The sequence below is a fragment of the Vulpes vulpes genome, chromosome 9 (assembly GCF_048418805.1).
Source record: "Vulpes vulpes isolate BD-2025 chromosome 9, VulVul3, whole genome shotgun sequence".
Taxonomy (NCBI): Eukaryota; Metazoa; Chordata; class Mammalia; order Carnivora; family Canidae; genus Vulpes; species Vulpes vulpes.
In genome coordinates, this window is record NC_132788.1 from 21,645,248 (window position 1) to 21,663,191 (window position 17,944).

At 53.7% G+C, this 17,944-nt stretch overlaps 1 protein-coding gene across 2 annotated transcripts in view; it reads left to right on the forward strand.

The window, feature by feature from the left end:
• Positions 1-1,979: 1,979 nt before the first annotated feature.
• The window catches only part of LOC112926784 (L-gulonolactone oxidase), a 32,069-nt gene continuing 16,104 nt past the window's right edge, over positions 1,980-17,944 (forward strand). The window contains exons 1-6 of one of the 2 annotated variants that reach the window (XM_026007879.2): positions 1,980-2,312; positions 3,168-3,269; positions 5,691-5,816; positions 7,772-7,866; positions 11,648-11,738; positions 14,854-15,039. In XM_026007879.2, coding sequence (XP_025863664.1) covers positions 2,310-2,312; positions 3,168-3,269; positions 5,691-5,816; positions 7,772-7,866; positions 11,648-11,738; positions 14,854-15,039 — 603 coding nt within the window. In that variant the 5' untranslated portion in view covers positions 1,980-2,309. The remainder of the gene's footprint in view (positions 2,313-3,167; positions 3,270-5,690; positions 5,817-7,771; positions 7,867-11,647; positions 11,739-14,853; positions 15,040-17,944) is intronic. The other variant, XR_011994170.1, reaches the window with a different exon arrangement.

Here is a 17,944-nt window from a genome sequence, read left to right on the forward strand (position 1 = left end):
CTCCGGCTTGATACTCACCCCATCAGTTGGCTACAGTTCCTGGACCTCCTTCCAGGCCTTTGGAACAATAGCCAACCAGGTGCTTTCTCCACCTTGAGTCCCAAGGCCTCCACCCCCTGTGTCCCTCACCAAGCCCTGCTTTCCCAGGCAGGGAAGCTGAGGTTCTACGGGGAGGTTCCACCCCCCCCACCCCACCCCCGCCTCCTCTCTGACAGGGAGCCAGCAGCCGTGGAGTGCACAGACACTGCCTCTTCTATCAGGGACAGCCCAAGTGAAACAGGCTCAGAGGTGAGAGCCAGGCCCTGCTCTTCTCTCTCGTGAAGGCCTCGGGGCGGGGGCGGGGGGTGGGGGGCCAGCCTCAGGAGCTTGTAGACTCTATGCATTAATTTGCAGGGGCTGCCTTAACAAAGTACCACAGACTGAGTGGTTTCAGCAGCAGAGATTTATGTCCTCACGGTTCCGGAGGCTGGAAGTCCAAGATCAAGCGGTCAGCGCAGCTGGGTTCTCCTGAGGCCTCTCTCCTAGGCCAGCAGACGGCTGCCTTTTCCAGGAGTGCCCACATGGCCTTCGTGCTACGTGCCTGTGTTCTACTGTCCTCTTCTTCTCAGGACACTAGTCGCATTAGATCAGGGCCCGTCCTAATGACCTCATTTTAACTTAATTATATCTCTCTCTTTTTTTAAGATTTTTTTTATTTACTCATGAGAGACACAGAGTGAGAGAGAGAGAGAGAAGCAGAGACACAGGCAGAGGGAGAAGCAGGCTCCCTGCAGAGAGCCTGATGTGGGACTCGATTCCCAGGACCCCGGGATCACTCCCTGAGTCAAAGGCAGACCCTTAACCGCTGAGCCACCCAGGCGTCCCTTAATTATCTCTTTAGAGGCCTTATCTCCAAGTACAGTCACATTCAAAGGTGCTGGGGGTTAAGGCTTCACCACAGGAATTTGGGAGGAACACGGTTCAGCCTATAATAGGGCCCTTCCCACAAAGTCAGCTCCTTCCTGTGGCCCCAGGACTCCTCTCTCTATGACCCAGCTGCTGAGTTGCCATAAAACACAGTGCCTCCGGACAGGCCCTCCCTGGGAGGAGCACACAGCTGCCACCCCCATCTCACACAGGGACATTTGCATCTGGGGCTGGGGTACCATTCAGACACGTGCCCTCGACTGCTTGGCAGGAATCCTGGTTTGGGGGATACAGATGGGACTCTGACACCCCACCCCCCTTCCAGGACTTTTTTTCTGCTTCTCAGACCCCCAGTTCCGCTCCAGCAGCCCAGCCTTTCCTCTTCTCAAACCCCAGGGCTGTTGCTCATGCTTCCTGCTTGGAGAGATCTGAGAAGCCGAGATGCTCAATGACTCATTTGTTTGTTCATTGCACAAATGTGCTCTGGACGCTGGCTCTGGGCCAGACACTAGCTAAGGGTTGGCAGTAGGACAGTAGGGTCCCCAGAATCCTGCGGCCAGCCAGCTCACAGCTGGGGCAGATGCAAGAGCTTGGGGCCATTTCCAAGTTCCTGTTGTGTCCCCATGCTCCTCATCCAGCACCTCTAACCTTTCCATGGACCCAGAGAATTAGGCAAATGTGCCCCAACACTATCAAGGAGGAAAACGAGGCCCTCAAGTGTTATCAGGCAAAAAGTATAGATAAGGAACCAGCTCTGTCTGCCCTAAAGCCTAGGGAAGGGAAGGCCTCTGCTAGAAGACTCTGCCTGGACTGAGTGTCCCTTTTCTCCCCCCACCCCCCACCCCCGTCCTGTCTCCTAGAGTGATGGCTGGCTTCCTGTACTCATCCCCCGAGTCTGACAAGTGGGCTAACTAGCACAGGTGCAGATTCCATTCCATGTGGCGTGCCACGTGTACCCTCCTGCAAGCAGGCACCAAGGGAGGCCCTACGTTAGGACCCCCACAAGCCCCCCACATCATAGCCTCCCCTGACCTACGGAATCAAGGACCCAGTTCTGAAGCAGCAGGGTGTTGGGGTTGGGGTCAGAGTGCAAGACACTTCCGGAACAGAGCCACTACCTCTTAAACTCTGCTCTTCCACCTTCTGCCTGAGAAGGGCCCCCGAGGCAGGGGGCAGGCCTGAGCTGCTGTTTGTATGGGTGGAGCTTGTCGCAACACTGTTTACCCACCTTTGCCAGGGCCCAAAGCCCCTCGGGGTATGCGGTACATCAGAGTCAGCCCTGAGCAGAGGGAGGTCACTGTGCTCCGGGCCCTCGCTCCACCTCGTCCCTGCAGCCCGCTGCCCAGTGCTCTGTCCCCGAGGAAGCCACAGTCAGCCAAGGCCACCGACCCACCCCTGGAGCCATGGTAGGCTAACGCCGCACAGCCCGCCAGCCCGGCAGGCTGCGTCCAGGTTGTGCCCATGAACCAGGCAGGGGAGGACAAAATTAAGTCAGGTCTGGGGCTGCAGGGGGAGGCCACGGGGACCCTCTTGAATTAGACTTGAGGCTTTAGGGGTGGCACTGGGGTGTTGGGGAAAGCTTGGGAGGTGAAAGTCCGGGTTGGACTCCCGTGTCTTCATTTGATTGCTGTGTGTGCTTGGGGAAGTTACTTCACCTCTCTGAGCTTTGGTTTCTGCTCCTGAAAATGGCAATGTTACCGCTTTCGCCGCATTATTATAAGGTCTAAATAAGATGTGATATATAGAGGCTCTCAGTACAGTGCTCGATACACAGGCTTATCCCTGGGGCTCCCTGCTTCGGCTTCGAGGCCGGGAAGGCTGCCGTGGAGTCTCCCAGACCTGGCCCTCCCTGGCAGGAGAAGCCCGGTGGGAGAGGTGAGAGCCAGCTCCAAGGCCTTCTCGGGCCACCAGGCCAGCTCATGCCACCCCTTCTCCAGTCACCCCCCAAGAGGTGCCCCAGACAGAGCAGGGCCAGGCGCCCTGAGGCCTGCCCTCTCAGCCTCCGCCCCTGACCCCGTCCCTCCTACTAAGAAGGGACACACGGTTTCCCGTGCCATCCGCCCCCGCGGCCGCGAGGGGTCCAGGGCGACAAGCGCTGCACGTAGCTGCTCAGCTTCAGAGCTGCCGACGTGTTCCACCTCCCCCCGGGCCCTGAGCGGTGACCGTGACCGGGGCGGAGCAGCCTGGCTCAGCGCCCTGGCCGCAGCCTCCCATCCCACGGCGGCCTCAGCCCTGGCCACCCAGCTCTTCGCCCCTCGCAGGTCCACGGGTACAAAGGAGTCAAGTTCCAGAACTGGGCCAGGACCTATGGCTGCTGCCCAGAAATGTACTTCCAGCCCACGTCCGTGGAGGAGGTCAGAGAGGTGAGTGTCCCTCCAGGGCAGGGAGCGGGACTTGCTGGGCTAGGAACCTCCCCACCCCCCAAAACGCACCCCCTTCCCAGGATCGCTGGCCAGGGGAGAGCCCCACGAAGGGGGCTGCGTTCCGGGGTCCTGGCCCCCACCTCCCCTGCTGCAGCTCCGGGTTACAACCCACTGTGCCACCAATGACCGCCAGCCTTTCACTTGCAGCTCAGGCCTCCGATCGGGGTGCAGAGCTGCCGGCGACTGCCTCCTTGGGGGTCTCGGGGCATCACAGACTGACACGCCCCGAACTCCATTCCCAGTGTTCTGGGGCTCTTTGGTTTCTGACTTCCATGTCTTTCTATCCCTGTCTCTGCATCGGGCACCTGGTCACTCAAACTGGAAGCCAGAAAGTGGTCGCTGTCCTTTCTCTACCCCCTTAAAAAAAAAAAAAAAAAAAATATTTTATTTATTTAGTCATGAGACACACACAGAGAGAGAGAGGCAGAGACAGAGGCAGAGGAAGAAGCAGGCTCCCTGCAGGGAACCCAATGCGAGACTCAATCCCAGGACCCTGGGATCACGCCCTGAGCCAAAGGCAGACATTCAACCTCTGAGCCATGCAGGTGTCCCTCTTTTCTTTACTCTTATCTAACATCAGCAAGCCTGGCCCCAGAAGTTTCCAGAATCCATCTCTTTCTCTTCATCACGGTTGCCACTTTCCATGCCCAGTTCATCCTTTCCTCGCCCACCATGACCTGCAGTGGCCTTGTCCTGGGTCTCCCTGATTCAATTTTTACTTCCTTGGAATGAAATTTCCTTATCAGTAAAAGTAGTCATCCTAAAATATAAGTTGGGTTGGGCTACTCTCCTGCTTAAAGCCCTTCAGAGGCTCCCTATTGTTTGTGGAATAAACCCTAGCTTGACTCCCAATGCCATGTATCACCTGGCTTTGGTTCACCCTTGGTGCATTAGGCAAATCAAACCTTTCCCTACCTCAGGGCCTTTGCATTTGCTGTTCCCACCGCCAGGAATGCCTGTGCCTTCACTTTTCACAGGACTAACTCCTTGTCATCCTTCCAGTCTCAGGGTAAAGATGAGCTCCTCAGTGGATTCCCAGACCACCTCATCTGCAGTATGGCCCAGTGTTCTCTGTCTCCGCTCCTTGTTTGTTTCCTTATTGCATATTTATAATCACTTGCAATTATTCTGTTTCACAGTTGAGTAAACTGAGGCTAATAGAGACTTTGTAATCTCCCACATTAATAAGGATCAGAGCCAGGATTCACACAGGGATTGTCTGATTCAAAGCTGGGCCCAGGAGAATGAATAAGAGCTCCACTTCCGGGGAACGGCACTGCCAACAAGGGGGAAGTGAGGAGCATGCCTGGGGAGTCAGCAGAGGGCTCAGGGGTGGGTACAGACATGCCTGGAGGGGATGAGTCGGCCGAGGGCAGAAGAGGAAGGTTGGGAGGGTGGGATCAAAGGGCCTTGAATGCCGAGGTAACTGGCTTCCTCCTGAGCTGAGGGAAAAGCTGGAGGTATGCCATAGGGCCGTATGTCAAGGCCGTTCCTAAGCTGTGTTGACCTACACAACTGAATTCCTAGCAGGCTGAGGCCACCGCAGGCTGACATTTCCCTGGAGGGCTAGCAGGGTCCGAAATCTAGGTTGTGTGGTCAAGGGGGCTCATGCAAGATGGTGTTAAACAGACTTCGTTGTTGTAGAGCCTATAGTCTGGAACGTGCCACAGGCACGGTTGGTGGATAAAGGAGCTAGTGAAGTCGAGCCCTTCCCCATCTCACTTCCTCATGGAACCCCTTGTGGTACCTATTGTACGACGAGTGTTCCGTGGACCAGATGTGAGGTTTTTGAGCAGGGACATGCAGGTGAAAGGGAATCCGTTCATTTAAGTGAGACCATGTGTTTATGTATTCATTCAGTGATCACTAGAGACTCGTGAGGCTGGGGCTGGGGTAGACACAGGTACCAAGTCAAATTAAGCCACTGTCACCCCCAGGAGCCTTCATTCCAGCTTGGGAGGCAGCTGAGCACGAGTAGGCCAAGAGGAGGAGTTGGGACCTTATTCTGAAGGCACTGCGGTGCCCTTGAAAGGCTTCGTGTTGGGGAAGAGAGTGATCAGATGTGCCCATAGAAGAGCCTCCAGCTGAGGTGGGGAGAGTACACAGGAACCCTCCATCCACCCAGGATGATTCCTTGGTTCTCCATCCCGTTCACCTCCCGGCCCTGCACTCCAGCTCTCTTTCCCAGAGTGGACTGCACAGCAGCCTCCAGCCAGCTGGGGGCCTTGGAGGCCTGGTGGGCGGTGGCAGGGGAGGGGCGCAAAGCCTGGGCGGCCCACCCCCCTGCAGGTCCTGCAAGGTCTCCGGCCACTTCACCAAGACACCCCCGAGCTGGGCCTGACGCTGGCTTTACCTTGGCAGGTGCTGGCCCTGGCCAGGCAACAGAACAAGCGGGTGAAGGTGGTGGGTGGTGGCCACTCACCCTCGGACATCGCCTGCACGGATGGCTTCATGATCCACATGGGCAAGATGAACCGGGTTCTCCAGGTACTCAGAGCCTTGGCTCCCCCCACCTCTGCTGTTCTTGAACCCAGCAGCCTCAACCTCCATCCCAGACCCCAGGGGCCTTAGTCTTGGCCCTCAGACCTGATCCCCTCCCTGTCCCTGAGTCCAAAGTGACAGCCTCCAACCCCACCCCCCACCCTGTTTCTGACCCGCTCATGATCACCCCTTCACAGAGCCATGGGCCTGCCCACGCTTCTTGGCAGGTGTGTGCACCTCCTTGTGGCCACTGAGAGGATGGGCCTCCTCTCTACTCCTGAACAAGAATGGCAGGTCAGCCCCCCAAAGATGGACTCACAATCACAAATCCAGGAGGACTTACACTTCACTGGTTTTACATACGGGGGGACAGGATCAGAGAGGATGAGTGCCTTGCCTAGGGTTACACGCCCGATCAGTAGCAGAGCTGGGCACCATCGCAGGAATCTGACCCCAGCCCTGTCCATGCAATTCAGCCCATGCTCGGTGAGTGCCCCCCGCAGGCACCTGCCAGGGAGCAGAGGCCAGACAGGTGCCCGCATGTTAGGAAGACTCCTCACCCGACAGGGTCAGCTCCTTTGAGCTCTAGTTTTGCCAAATAACCTCCTGTCCACCCAGCCCTGCTAGCAGAGGTTCTGGGGTTCTTCTCTCTATTATTTCCTTCTTTGCTCAGGCTGACAGTCTCCATTGTGTAGAAAATGCTCTGGTCAAGATATCAAGTCACAGCAGTAATGAGCTCTGATTGCTAGTTAGTGAGGATTGGACTCCTTCCTGTGAAAGGAGACAATCTGCTCCTACCTCCCTGCGCTGCCAGGGATCTTCTAGTGCCTCTTCTCACACAGGGCAGGAACCTCCTGTCCTCTTCTGGTCCTCAGTCTTTGCCTCAGACCTCCCTGGGTGAGAATAAGTGGGGAATCTGGACTCCCATCTAGCAAAATCAAGCCCCTATAAGATTAGATCCTTGTCAGTTGGTGACTTTGTGCGCCTCTTGGAATCCCACCTTCCTGGTCTAGGCAGGGTGGGGTTTGGGGAGAGTGCAGTTGGGGCACTCTGGGTGAACCCCTTCTCTTCCCTGCTCATCTCCCTCTCTTGTGAGAAGAAGGGGTTACAGAGAACCCTAGCTAGGGTTACCCTAGCCTCCCCCTTATCTGTGGTTTTGCTCTGGGGGTCAACCACCATCAGAAAGCAAATGATCCTCCTGACATTATCAGAAGGTCAACAGCCTAATCCTATGTCACAACTCCTAAGTCCTTCACCTCACTTCATCTCATCACGTAGGCATTTTATCATCCCACATCCTTATGAGACGAAAGAGGCTGAGCACAGTACAATAAGAAATCTTAAGAGAGAGTTCATGTAACTTTTGTGACAGTATATTGGGGGTTTTTTTGTTGTTTTTTTTTTTTAAGATTTTATGTATTTATTCATGAAAGACACAGAGAGAGAGGCAGAGACACAGGCAGAGGGAGAAGCAGGCCCCATGCAGGGAGCCCGATGCAGGACTCAATCTCGGGACTCCAAGATTGTGCCCTGAGCCGAAGGCAGGCGCTAAACCGCTGAGCCACCCAGGGATCCCCTGTGACAGTATATTGTTATAATTGTTCTAGTTTATTTTTAGTTAGGGTTGTTACTTTCTGTGCATAATATCTAAACTTTATCATAGGTATGTGTATATAGAAAAAAACCATAGTATATATAAAGTTCAGTGTTATCTGTGGTTTCAGGCATCCACTGGGGCAGTCTTGGAATGTATCCCCTGTAGATAAGGGGGGACAGCTGTATTCCCAGAACTCCAGCAAATCCAGGGCCTGCCCACACCCTCTTCAGCTGCTTGCAGCAAGTGGTGGCTTGAGCCGATCACAGGCTGGGACAGACAGGTTCATATTCGTGGCAGTATGACTGTTGGGTGGGGGCTGGGTGATAGCCTCACCACCACCACCACCTGTGCTGGTCTCTTGCAGGTGGACACAGAGAAGAAGCAGGTGACTGTGGAGGCCGGCATCCTCCTGGCTGACCTGCACCCACAGCTGGGCAAGCACAGCCTGGCCTTGTCCAAGTAAGAACCACCTCTCCCTTCCCTGGGGGGCTAACACTGCTCACTACCCTCCCCTGGCCTCGGCTGGACACTCAAGGATCTGATGGGAGACAGAGAAATGCTTCCCAGGATGCACCCCCTCCCTTTCTCTGGACCCCTGTTCTTCCCCCATGGAGTACTTGTCTCGCTGTCCCCCATGAGTTCAGGGACTATTGTGTGATAATAGAAAGAAATAGGCCAGAGATGGGTCAAGTGTTAGTACCAGTCTTGTAAAGGAGCAGGAAAACAATGGTTAAATTTTTCTTAAAACTTGCAATAAACAACTGCACAGACCCAGACAGAAGGGTCTGCAGAATAAGCACGGTGGAACGGAAGGGCACGCTGATGGAGCTGCAGGACTTGCTGGTATTCCTATCTCTGTCTGTATTCATCTCTCTATCCAAACGTGGTGTCAGGGACTGCTCAGTTTAATATCAGAGGATTTCCATCGAAACAGGTGTTAAATACAGCCAAAGGATTGAATGTCTACCTGTAGAATATCAACCATTGGAAAAAGATGTGACAGGTGTTTTGGATATTGGACTTGGATATCTCTTCGCAGCTGGAAACTGCACCCATGGAAGCCTGTGGTTTGTTTTCAAGTGTGGGGGGTCCATTTGCCTTAGCTCTCTTACCACAGGCCCTGGGGCAGTGCTACACATTTTCACTCTGGAAACCTATCCTATCCTGTTCCTGCTTCTCCAAAGATCATGGCAACTCCAACATTTGTGAGGAGACTGCCATGTGTAGGCCCTCAAGAGGCAGGGATGAATAAAACCCCAAGGAGCACCTTGCAAGGAGCAGACTAATACACAAAATGATAAGCATAATAAAGGACCCTAGATTCAATGTCAGAGAAGTGTTCAGGGCCTTTGGGGCTCTCAGGGGGCCCCAGGTTCAGCCCTGGCAGACAGGGGGACGAGTGTGAGGATAGGAATCAGGGAGCCTGCAGGAGGGGCCCCTGGATTGAGTCCTAAAGATGCCCAGGCATAAACCAGAGAAAAAGAGGAGAGAAGGGATTCAGGCAGAGGGAACAGCATGAGTGAAAGGCCAGGAGGGGGAGAGCGTGCCAGGCATACAGGGGCCTGTGAGCAGATAGTGGGACAGAACCTGTGGCCAATGATGACAGGAAGAGACATGTCCTATTGACTATGGGCATCAGCTTCTGGACTCTGAAGCATCTCTGTGCCCCGTTCATGGTGTGTCTCCGTCCCCACCCTGGGGACCCAGTCCTCAAGTGGCCGTCTGCATGGGGCCCTTCTGCCACTCAAAGGGAGTTAGGGTGTCCTATCCTCTGTATCGGCGGGAGGGAGCTTGGGTGGACAGCTCTGAGGATGCTGTGGGCACTCCAGGGGTACCTGCGGCTGGGGGGGCTGAAGGGGCAAGACCAGAGCTGAGGCAGGCCGCATGCTGGGTGCTTGACAGGTGAGGGATATAAGCCTGTTTACAGATGAGGAAACTAGGGTCTGAGCCAAAGTGGCTTACCAAGGCCACACAGCTGGAAAGTTCTGGAACACTCCACCTCAATGGTGAACCAGAGGAGGCTGGACAGCAGCATGGTGTAGACCCCAGCTCCAGAGGCAGATGGCCGGGGTGCAAATCTTGCTGCTTCTGCCTCATTCCCACTGTTCGTCCAGTTCCTTGGCCCGTCTGGGCCTCAGGCCTAGAAAACGGGTCTGAGAGCAGGGGGCTCGGAGGACTGGACGAGCTAAAGCTGCCCCACATGACTGCTCAGTCAGCGTCCCCTTGCGCTTACCTTCTGGCTCCGCCGGCGCCTCCCCTCACAGGTTCCAGAGGTGACCTTTCCCCTGGGCGGGCTGCCTCCAGCCTCTCAGGGCCCAGTCTAATCCTCCCTTCCTTGACCCTTCTCCGCCAGGGCCTCGCTTTAATCCAGTTTATTCCTTTTCACGAGGTGGTGGCAAGCCTGTTTCCTGTAGTAGCCTGGTAAAGTTCGTGGAGACGAGGAGACACCCTGCAGTCCCATTAACCACCCCCTCTGTGGGCTCTGAGCTCCTTCTCAGGTTTTCACTATTTCTACGTCATGCCGTGATGAACATCTCCGTGCTATACGCCTTTCCACATGCTGGAGGATTTCCCTAGGGCAGGATACCATGATCCTCTTAACATTCTGGTATTTTCGGGGCACCTGGGTGTCTCAGTCGGTTAGGTGTCTGCCTTCAGCTCAGGGCATGATGCCAGGGTCCTGGGATTGAGCCCCGCGTTGTTGGGCTCCAAGCTCAGTGGGGAGTCTGCTTCTCCCTCCACCGCTCCCCTAACTCGTGCTCTCTCTCTCTCCCCTTCTCTCAAATAAATAAATAAAGTCTTTATTTAAAAAAAAAAAAAAAACATCCTGGTATTTTCCCAAGTAACCCAGTGAACGTGGACAAAGAGACAAGACTAGACACAAAGGTGGTAGTGGGGGCGAGTAAGGGGAGGCTGGAGAGGCTTGGGTTTTTTCATCCTCTTCCTATTTTGCCAGGACAGCCTCCGGGTCTCACCACCTCCCTAGGAAGGTCTGAGGCTAGACTTTCTTTCTTTCTTTCTTTCTTTCTTTCTTTCTTTCTTTCTTTCTTAGACTTTATTTATTCATGAGAGATACAGAGAGAGGCAGAGACAGAGGCAGAGGGAGAAGCAGGCTCCGTGTGGGGAGCCCGACGCAAGACTCTATCCCCAAACCCTGGGATCACGACCTGAGCCAAGGGCAGATGCTCAACCACCGAGCCACCCAGGGCCCCTGAAGCTAGACTTTCTAATCACTGTCTTGGCCACGGGGCTCCTGCAGCAACTTTGGGAGCCAGGCCCCGCCTGCCGTAGGGGTCCTTGCTCTGTGCTGGGAGCCAGGGGGTGCGAGGTGGTGGGCACACCGCCTCACCTGCTGAGCCCACCTCTCATGTGGGCTGAACTATTGTGAAGATATTGAGCAGCACATAATGCTCCCACCCCTTGGCACCGGGGAGGCCTTGAGTAAACATCCGTTTCCTTCTCCTTTAAGCCAGGGCTGAGATGTCTCAGAGGATGATCCTAGGAAGTAAGACTTCTGAACACCCTCTCCCTTGACCCTGAGATCCAGGCACACGTCTCTAACACCTGCCCCAGAGCACAAGTCTCCAAGGCTCCCCTTCAGGACCCTGGTCCTCCTGTGCACACGCAGTGCTGTTAGCATTCCTCCCAGGGCCCAGGACTCTGGGCTGAGAGATGTGGGCTTATCCTGGGGACCCTGAGGAGCCCCTGACTGTTTCTGAGCACGGGGATGACACAGCCGCCTCTCCCTTTGCTGTCGGCTCAGGGAGGCTCCAGCCTTCTCGTACCTTCCTGGGACAGCTGTGTGAGCCATTTGAACCAGGTCACTCCCTCAGGGACTTTGTGGGCCTTGACAGGCTGCGTTGAGAGAGGTGTTAGCAGGAGCATTTGGGCGTTTGGTTGGTGGAGAAGGCATTGTTGGTAGGTGGAGGGCAAAGGAAAGGCATGTTCTATGCTGCAGAAACCCCAAAGTCAGCAGGCAGCCCCCCTCAGACTCGAACCATGCCCCCTACCTGCTTACCGACAGGCCACTGAGATGGGGAGGCTGAGGCTCAGAGAAGGGAAGGGCCACCAAGTCAGACAAGCTAAGTCGTGGTACATTCGGGGCCAGAACCTGGGCAAGAGATGAATCTACTATTCTGCTCCGAGGGGCTTTGTACTGCAACTGCAGGGGTGCGGGGTATGGTCCCAGGGAAGCCTAACGGGTCCCTGTGTTCCTCTCCCTCCTTCCTGTTGAGCCCAGCCTGGGAGCTGTGTCAGACGTGACTGCGGGGGGCGTCATCGGGTCCGGAACCCATAACACAGGGATCAAACACGGCATCCTGGCCACCCAGGTGAGTTTCGGCACCCCCTTCGCCGCTCCACTGACTGGCCAGGGTGGGGGGGGTTGGGATGGACACCTCTTCACGGAAGCTCCTGGGAAATCAGGGGCTCCGTGGACAGTGTCGGCTCAGCTCCACACAGGCCTCAAAGCCACCCCAGGCCCCTCTCCGACAGACACTTGGCAGGTGCCCTCCCGACACGCTATCTCCACTAAACCTCATTCATCTCCAACAGACACAAGTGAGAAGGAGCCATCGTGCATGTTGAGGCATCCCTGCCTCCCAGGAGCCTCCTGGCCACCCTGCGGAAAAGGGCAAGCAGGCCAAGAGGTTCCATCCCCATTAAAAGTTCTGAGCCAGGAGCCGGACAGTGCAGGAGGTCTTTCTGGGTTAGCAGGTAGGGGAGGAGCCAGGACAGGAGCCGGGGCCTGGGACGGTGTCCATATGCACCTGACCATAACACTGAAAAGCATTTCTTAAACTTTATGAGAGTCCGTTTTGGGGAGCTGGTTATGAACACAGATTCTGGACTCAGATCTGGGTTCAAGACCTGGCATGTACGAGGCATGCGCCAGTAGGCAGGTTATTTAGCTCCTCAGGACCTCCCTGTTTTCATCTGTAACTTGGAGAGAATAATCCTCAACCCAGGAGGAGTAAATGAGATAATAAATGTTAAATACGTGGCCGAGCCAAGGACAGTTCGTGCTTTCTGTGTCAGGAGCCGTCCTTCGGAGGGCACACCTCTTTTTACCTTTGAATATCTGGAGGGGCTTCCTAACAGGCCTGGCTGTGCTGCATGAAGCGGGGTGCTGGCCTGCACATGGGCCGGAAGAGATCCCTGTGCACTGCACAGCTCACCTCGTGTCCTCACCTGCAGGGGCTCATCTGTACTCTGGGCCGTGGGGCCTCTGGCCACTGGAGCTAAGCACTGGGGCTTGGGTTTTGCATCCCGGCTCTAGCAGTATTGTCTGTGTGACCTGGGCCAAGTCTCTACCTCTGGCTACCTCAGTTTGAGTTTGCTCACCTGGAAAATGGGGATGGTCAGAACAGCAGTGCATCTGGGGTGTTGGAAGAGCGGACACAGTTAGTGCTCAATAAACATTCGTGATGGGTTTTGCATGTAAGACAGGAGCTTGCAGCCTGTGCTGTAAAAGAAATTTCAGGATTGCTGGGGATGGGATCACACGGATCACTTGAGTGTCCCCCAGTCTACCCAGGTGTCTGGCTGTCTCCTGAGGTGGACAGACACCCCAGCAAGCATTGTCTGAATGTGACTTCTGGGGACTGGGTCCCCTGTGCTCCAGTCTCAGAGCAGCTCTGAGATCAAAAGAAAATGGCCCAAAAGCAATTTCTAAGAGACTTTTTTTTTTTTTTTGTATTTGTTTTCTCGACCACCAAGAGGGAAACCTAATTCCCCTTGTCCTTAAAACTTCACTTTGCTTTCTCATCAGCATGGTGCACGGCCTCTGGTTTCTCTTGTCCTTCTCCCCTCCCTCTTTCTATCGCGAAAACCCCACAGAATTCTCCAGGCAGGCGAGGGGCAAGCCAAGGGCAGGGAGTGATCCAGGAAAGGGGATACCAAAAAAAAAAGGGGGGGATACCATCCTAGGGCACCCATGCTAATCATGCTCAACCGCCTCCACAGGTAAGAACTGTGGCTGCAAAGCATGCTGGGTTTTGTGGGACCCGGTTCCCAACTACTCAGAGCCCTTTGTGGACGCACCATGACCCCCCTCAAAGCTGGGTTCACTGCCCAAGAGAGCCCAGTGATAACTGGGAGTGACGGGTAACACAACAGCCACCCCCCAAGATTAGGCCACAGTCCTGAGAGACTTTCAGGGCTGACGGGTGTTTCTGAAAAATGTTCAGCAGGGTGCAGAATAATTCTGAGTGGCCACAAATCAAACTGTGCATGAGATTTACTGACCCCTTTTCTTAGGAAGCTCAGCTGAGCCCCTGGAAAGGAGTGGAAAAGCCCCCACTGTTTTATTTTAGATATTATGCCAATGGCAGGGAGCGAGGAGGGGGCAGTTGACATCTTCGGTGTCCACTGTACACCACTTAGCTGGATACTTCACACACTGTCTCTGACATAGTTATTGTCCTCGTTTTACAGATGGGGAAACAGAGAGGTTGGATAACATGCCCAAGGCCACACAGCTAGTAAAGCAGTGCCTACCTTTATTTGTTGCTGGATCCTGCTGAGGCATTTCACCGGCCAACTCTCACTCACAGCCCTGGATCTTAGACAAAATCTGGTTTTTAATAAGAATCATTCCGATGTCCTCACTCCTACAGATGGCCATCGTGCCCCATTTCTGCCAATTTCTCCCGTCTGGTCTTGGTCACTGTTAATCAGAATTAGTTCAGCTTTCTCTGTTCTCTCACCCCGAGCACCCAGCCTCCAACTAAACATGTCAAAAGCTATTTCTATCCGAATTAGCAGGTAGTGGAGTGTGGAGAAGTACTTAAACGGGCGATAAAAGAGGATTCCTCTGGAAATGGGGGCCAAGGGTAAGAGACTAGAGTTAATCGTCTGTTTCCAGCTGAGTGTCCCACCTCTTACAGGAATCCAGGTTTCTAATTAGATGTGGCCAAGCAGGAGAATCTAGTTCCTGAGACAAGTGGGTCTCTGAAAGAAAGCATGGACTTAGCTTCCTCCCAAGAGGAGCAGCTAGCAGGGAGAGGATGCAGGGGACCCTGGTCCCTGGGCTGTGCTGGGACGGTGGGGACAGCCCTAGCTCAGATGCACGCACATCTTCCCTTCACCTTCAAAAGATAACTTTAAGCAACACCCACAGCTCTTTGGAGCCCTGTCTCATCTTCAGTGTCCTCTGGGCAGAGGGGAGCCTCGCTGCATCCTGACAGTGAAGTCCACAAATGAGCAAGGTAGTGGTGGGAGGACTAGCCTCTGGGATCCCATGGACCGCTTGTAAGGGATGGCCCCCTCACTGCTGAGGGCTGATGCTGCCCAGATGGAGCCTTCCTTTCCCCGTTGCCCTGTGGCCAGGGCATAGGTGCTACCTGGCCTCACTTCCAAAGACAAACAGGACAGGGAGGGCCTCACCTGGAATCTACACGACATGCCCACCAGGGTTCTGAAGTGTGACTCTTCTCCCACTCCTAGGTGGTGGCGCTGACCCTGCTGACGGCTGATGGGACCATTCTTGAGTGCTCTGAGTCTAGCAACGCAGACGTGTTCCAGGCCGCGCGGGTGCACCTGGGCTGCCTTGGAGTGGTCCTCACCGTCACCCTGCAGTGTGTGTCCCAGTTCCACCTGCAGGAGATCTCCTTCCCCTCGACCCTGGAAGAGGTACTGGTTTCTTGCTCACCACCACTCAACTTCAGAAGATAAAAGGAGGATAGTGACAAGTAGACCATGCTCTACTGATGGCCCCCGGTGGCTCTTCAGACTCCCCGAATAGGGGAGTGGGCTGACCTCTCTAGCACTTCCTTCCTTGGCCCAAGGATACTGTGGCCAGGTCCCTTTCTGAGCAGGGCAGTGAAGCTCAGAGGAACTGCAAGGGGTTGGCAGAGGTATGGGCAAAGAGGGAGGGTAGTAGGTAGAGACTTGTCTGGGGAGATATGGTGCTGGCACGAGCTGACTGCTCCTGGGAAGGCATTAACTCTCAACTGCACTGAGCCATAGAATGTGCCCAGAATTCCCTTTATAATGGCTTCTCCACAGCCAAGTGGATAGGCTAACTCAGTCTGGCTGGCTGCCCAAGGTCTCATGCAAGGGATGTGGACCTAGATGATGGAGGGCAGAAAGGATGACTTCTGATTGGTAGCAATGTTTTGGGAATGAATGAAAAGCATGTTGGTTGGCTGGCTGGTTGAATGGATGAGTGGGTAGATGGATGGATGCACAGATAGATGCATGGGCGGATGGATAATCAGATGCACAGATAGATGCATGGATGGATGGGTAACATGCAGCCCTCCTGAAATGCCTGGAAGGCAGGATTTATGCCTGGTAATCACTAAGCTATGGGACTCAAATCTACGGTTCCAAGTTCCTTGGTCTTTGAGTTCCTCCGTGGTCACCTTATCCTTCAACATGAGTAGACCCTCTGCACAGTTAGAATAGTCAGTGATGTAAACACTACTGACCCAACATGGTTAAGGTGGGATTGGTGATCAGATTGGCCTGGCCTTCTCTACCACTTCTAAGCTGTGACCTTGAGCCCATCGTTTGACCCTGTTCATTAAACCCTAGTTTTCTCATCCAAAAAGAGAGTTAATAATATCTACCTTAAAGGATTGAATCTGAGGATTAAATCAGATAAATTAAACATATCAATTGTCTAGTTCAGTATTAAAATTTGCCCCAGTGGCAACTAGTCAGTGATAAAAGGAAAATATTGTTATTTAGAACCAGGTCTAAAATCCTTAGAGTTTCTAATGCAATGAAGTTACAAGGCAAAGGCCTTGAATCCAGAGGGCCCCCTACTCAGAGCATGGTGTTGGGTGAAAATTTATCCCCAGAACTCCCAGTTGGTGGCAAGAAAATGATTCCACACAGCTCTGCGGGATATAGCATGGATCCCTGGAGCACAAAAACTGAGCCTTATGGGGTTGATAATTGGGAAGTGAACTGCCTGATGCCTTGGCCCAGGAAAGTAGGATGAGTTTGGGACAATGACATTTCATGGAATTGTTTGGCAGGGAAAAGGTGTGGCTAAGGAGTCCCATAAGGCTCTGGCCAGAGTCCCACGTGACTCTGCTAAGAACCAGCCCAGACTCTGAGATCTTTGGGACCACCTAGGCCTGCCTCAACCAGCTACAACCTTCCAGACCAGTGCTAGAGGGAGGATCTAGATGCTTTGTTCACTCCTAGTAGGGTTCAGAAAGCATCCTACATTCTGTCCATCATCAGGCATGTTGATTTTGAGGCCTGTTTGGGGTCAGCATTTGAGACTTATATAACTCTAGGGCTAACTCCTAAGGCCATCGAATAACATTCTGAGCATCCACTGCAAAGATTGATTTTTTTTCTGTAGCCGTCATGCTTCTAGTATTCTCAGACTTATCCTTCTGTACTTCTTAGAGGGATGACTACTCCATCCTGGTCATTCAGCAAGGTGTGGCAGGGACCCCCACTGAGATACCACCCATGCATTCTTCTCAGGCTTCAGTGGGAAGCCTTTCTTCTCAACAGATCCAGGGACAGGCTACTTCTCTCCTCCTTGGCAGCTACCCCCATCCATCCTCTGTACCCTCCAGGCTGTCTTGTCTCTGGACTGGCTGCAGAGAAGATAACAGATCCTCCAACTTCCCTCATCTCTGATGCTTCTGAGCCAAGCATTTCAGTCTTCTTCAGCCAAAGGATTTTTAACAGAAAGAGAATTACAGAAATGTGTGCAGGAGGAGGTTATAAGGATAGATCATCTCGGTTCCCACTCTGAGATTAATCATATATGCCGCTGTGGCCAACGAAGGCATGTAGTCTTGAAGCTGGGGCTCCAGGACCAACAGACTAGCCAGCCTGCTCCAGGGCTTGACACTGAAGATGGCAGCCAACGCAGATGGCCTGGTCAGGAGCTAAAGAAATAGTTCATAACAACTGTCAAGTCCAAAGGGAGCCTTGGCAGAGAGCTTTGACCAAAGTCAGTTCTGGGAGGGAGATTTGGAAGGGAATGAGGTTGAGTGGGCATAGTCTGGAGAGGTATCCAAGGGGCTGAAATACATAGCCAAGTCCACTTTTTTTACGGCACAAATGTAAGAGATATTTAAGATGAAGAACCAATAGGACCTGGCAGCTGAGTGTGGGGTGAGGGAGTAGGAGGCGGGAGGCAGAAATGGTGCTACCGCAGAGGTGGAGAATCCAGGGGGCACAGCAGGTGTAGGGAGTGAGATAATAAGTTTAGTTTGGGAACTCAGATTTGAGGTCCCTCAAGTGGAGGTATTGGAGGGCAGCTGGCTTTGCAGATTTGGAACTTAGGCAGGAGGCAGAGGCTGGAAATACAGATTGAGGGGCTGTATTAGTCTGCTCGGGCTGCAGTAACAAATAGCACGGACTGGATCAGGATTGGTTCCTTGTGAGGACTCTCATCTTGACTTATAGATGGCCATCTTCTTGCATGTCCTCACATGGTCTCCTGTCTATGCATATCTGTGTCCTAATCTTTTCTTATAAGCATACTAGTCATATTGGATTAGGGCTCACCCAATGACCTCATTTAACCTTAATTACCTCTTTAAAGTCTTTGTCTCCA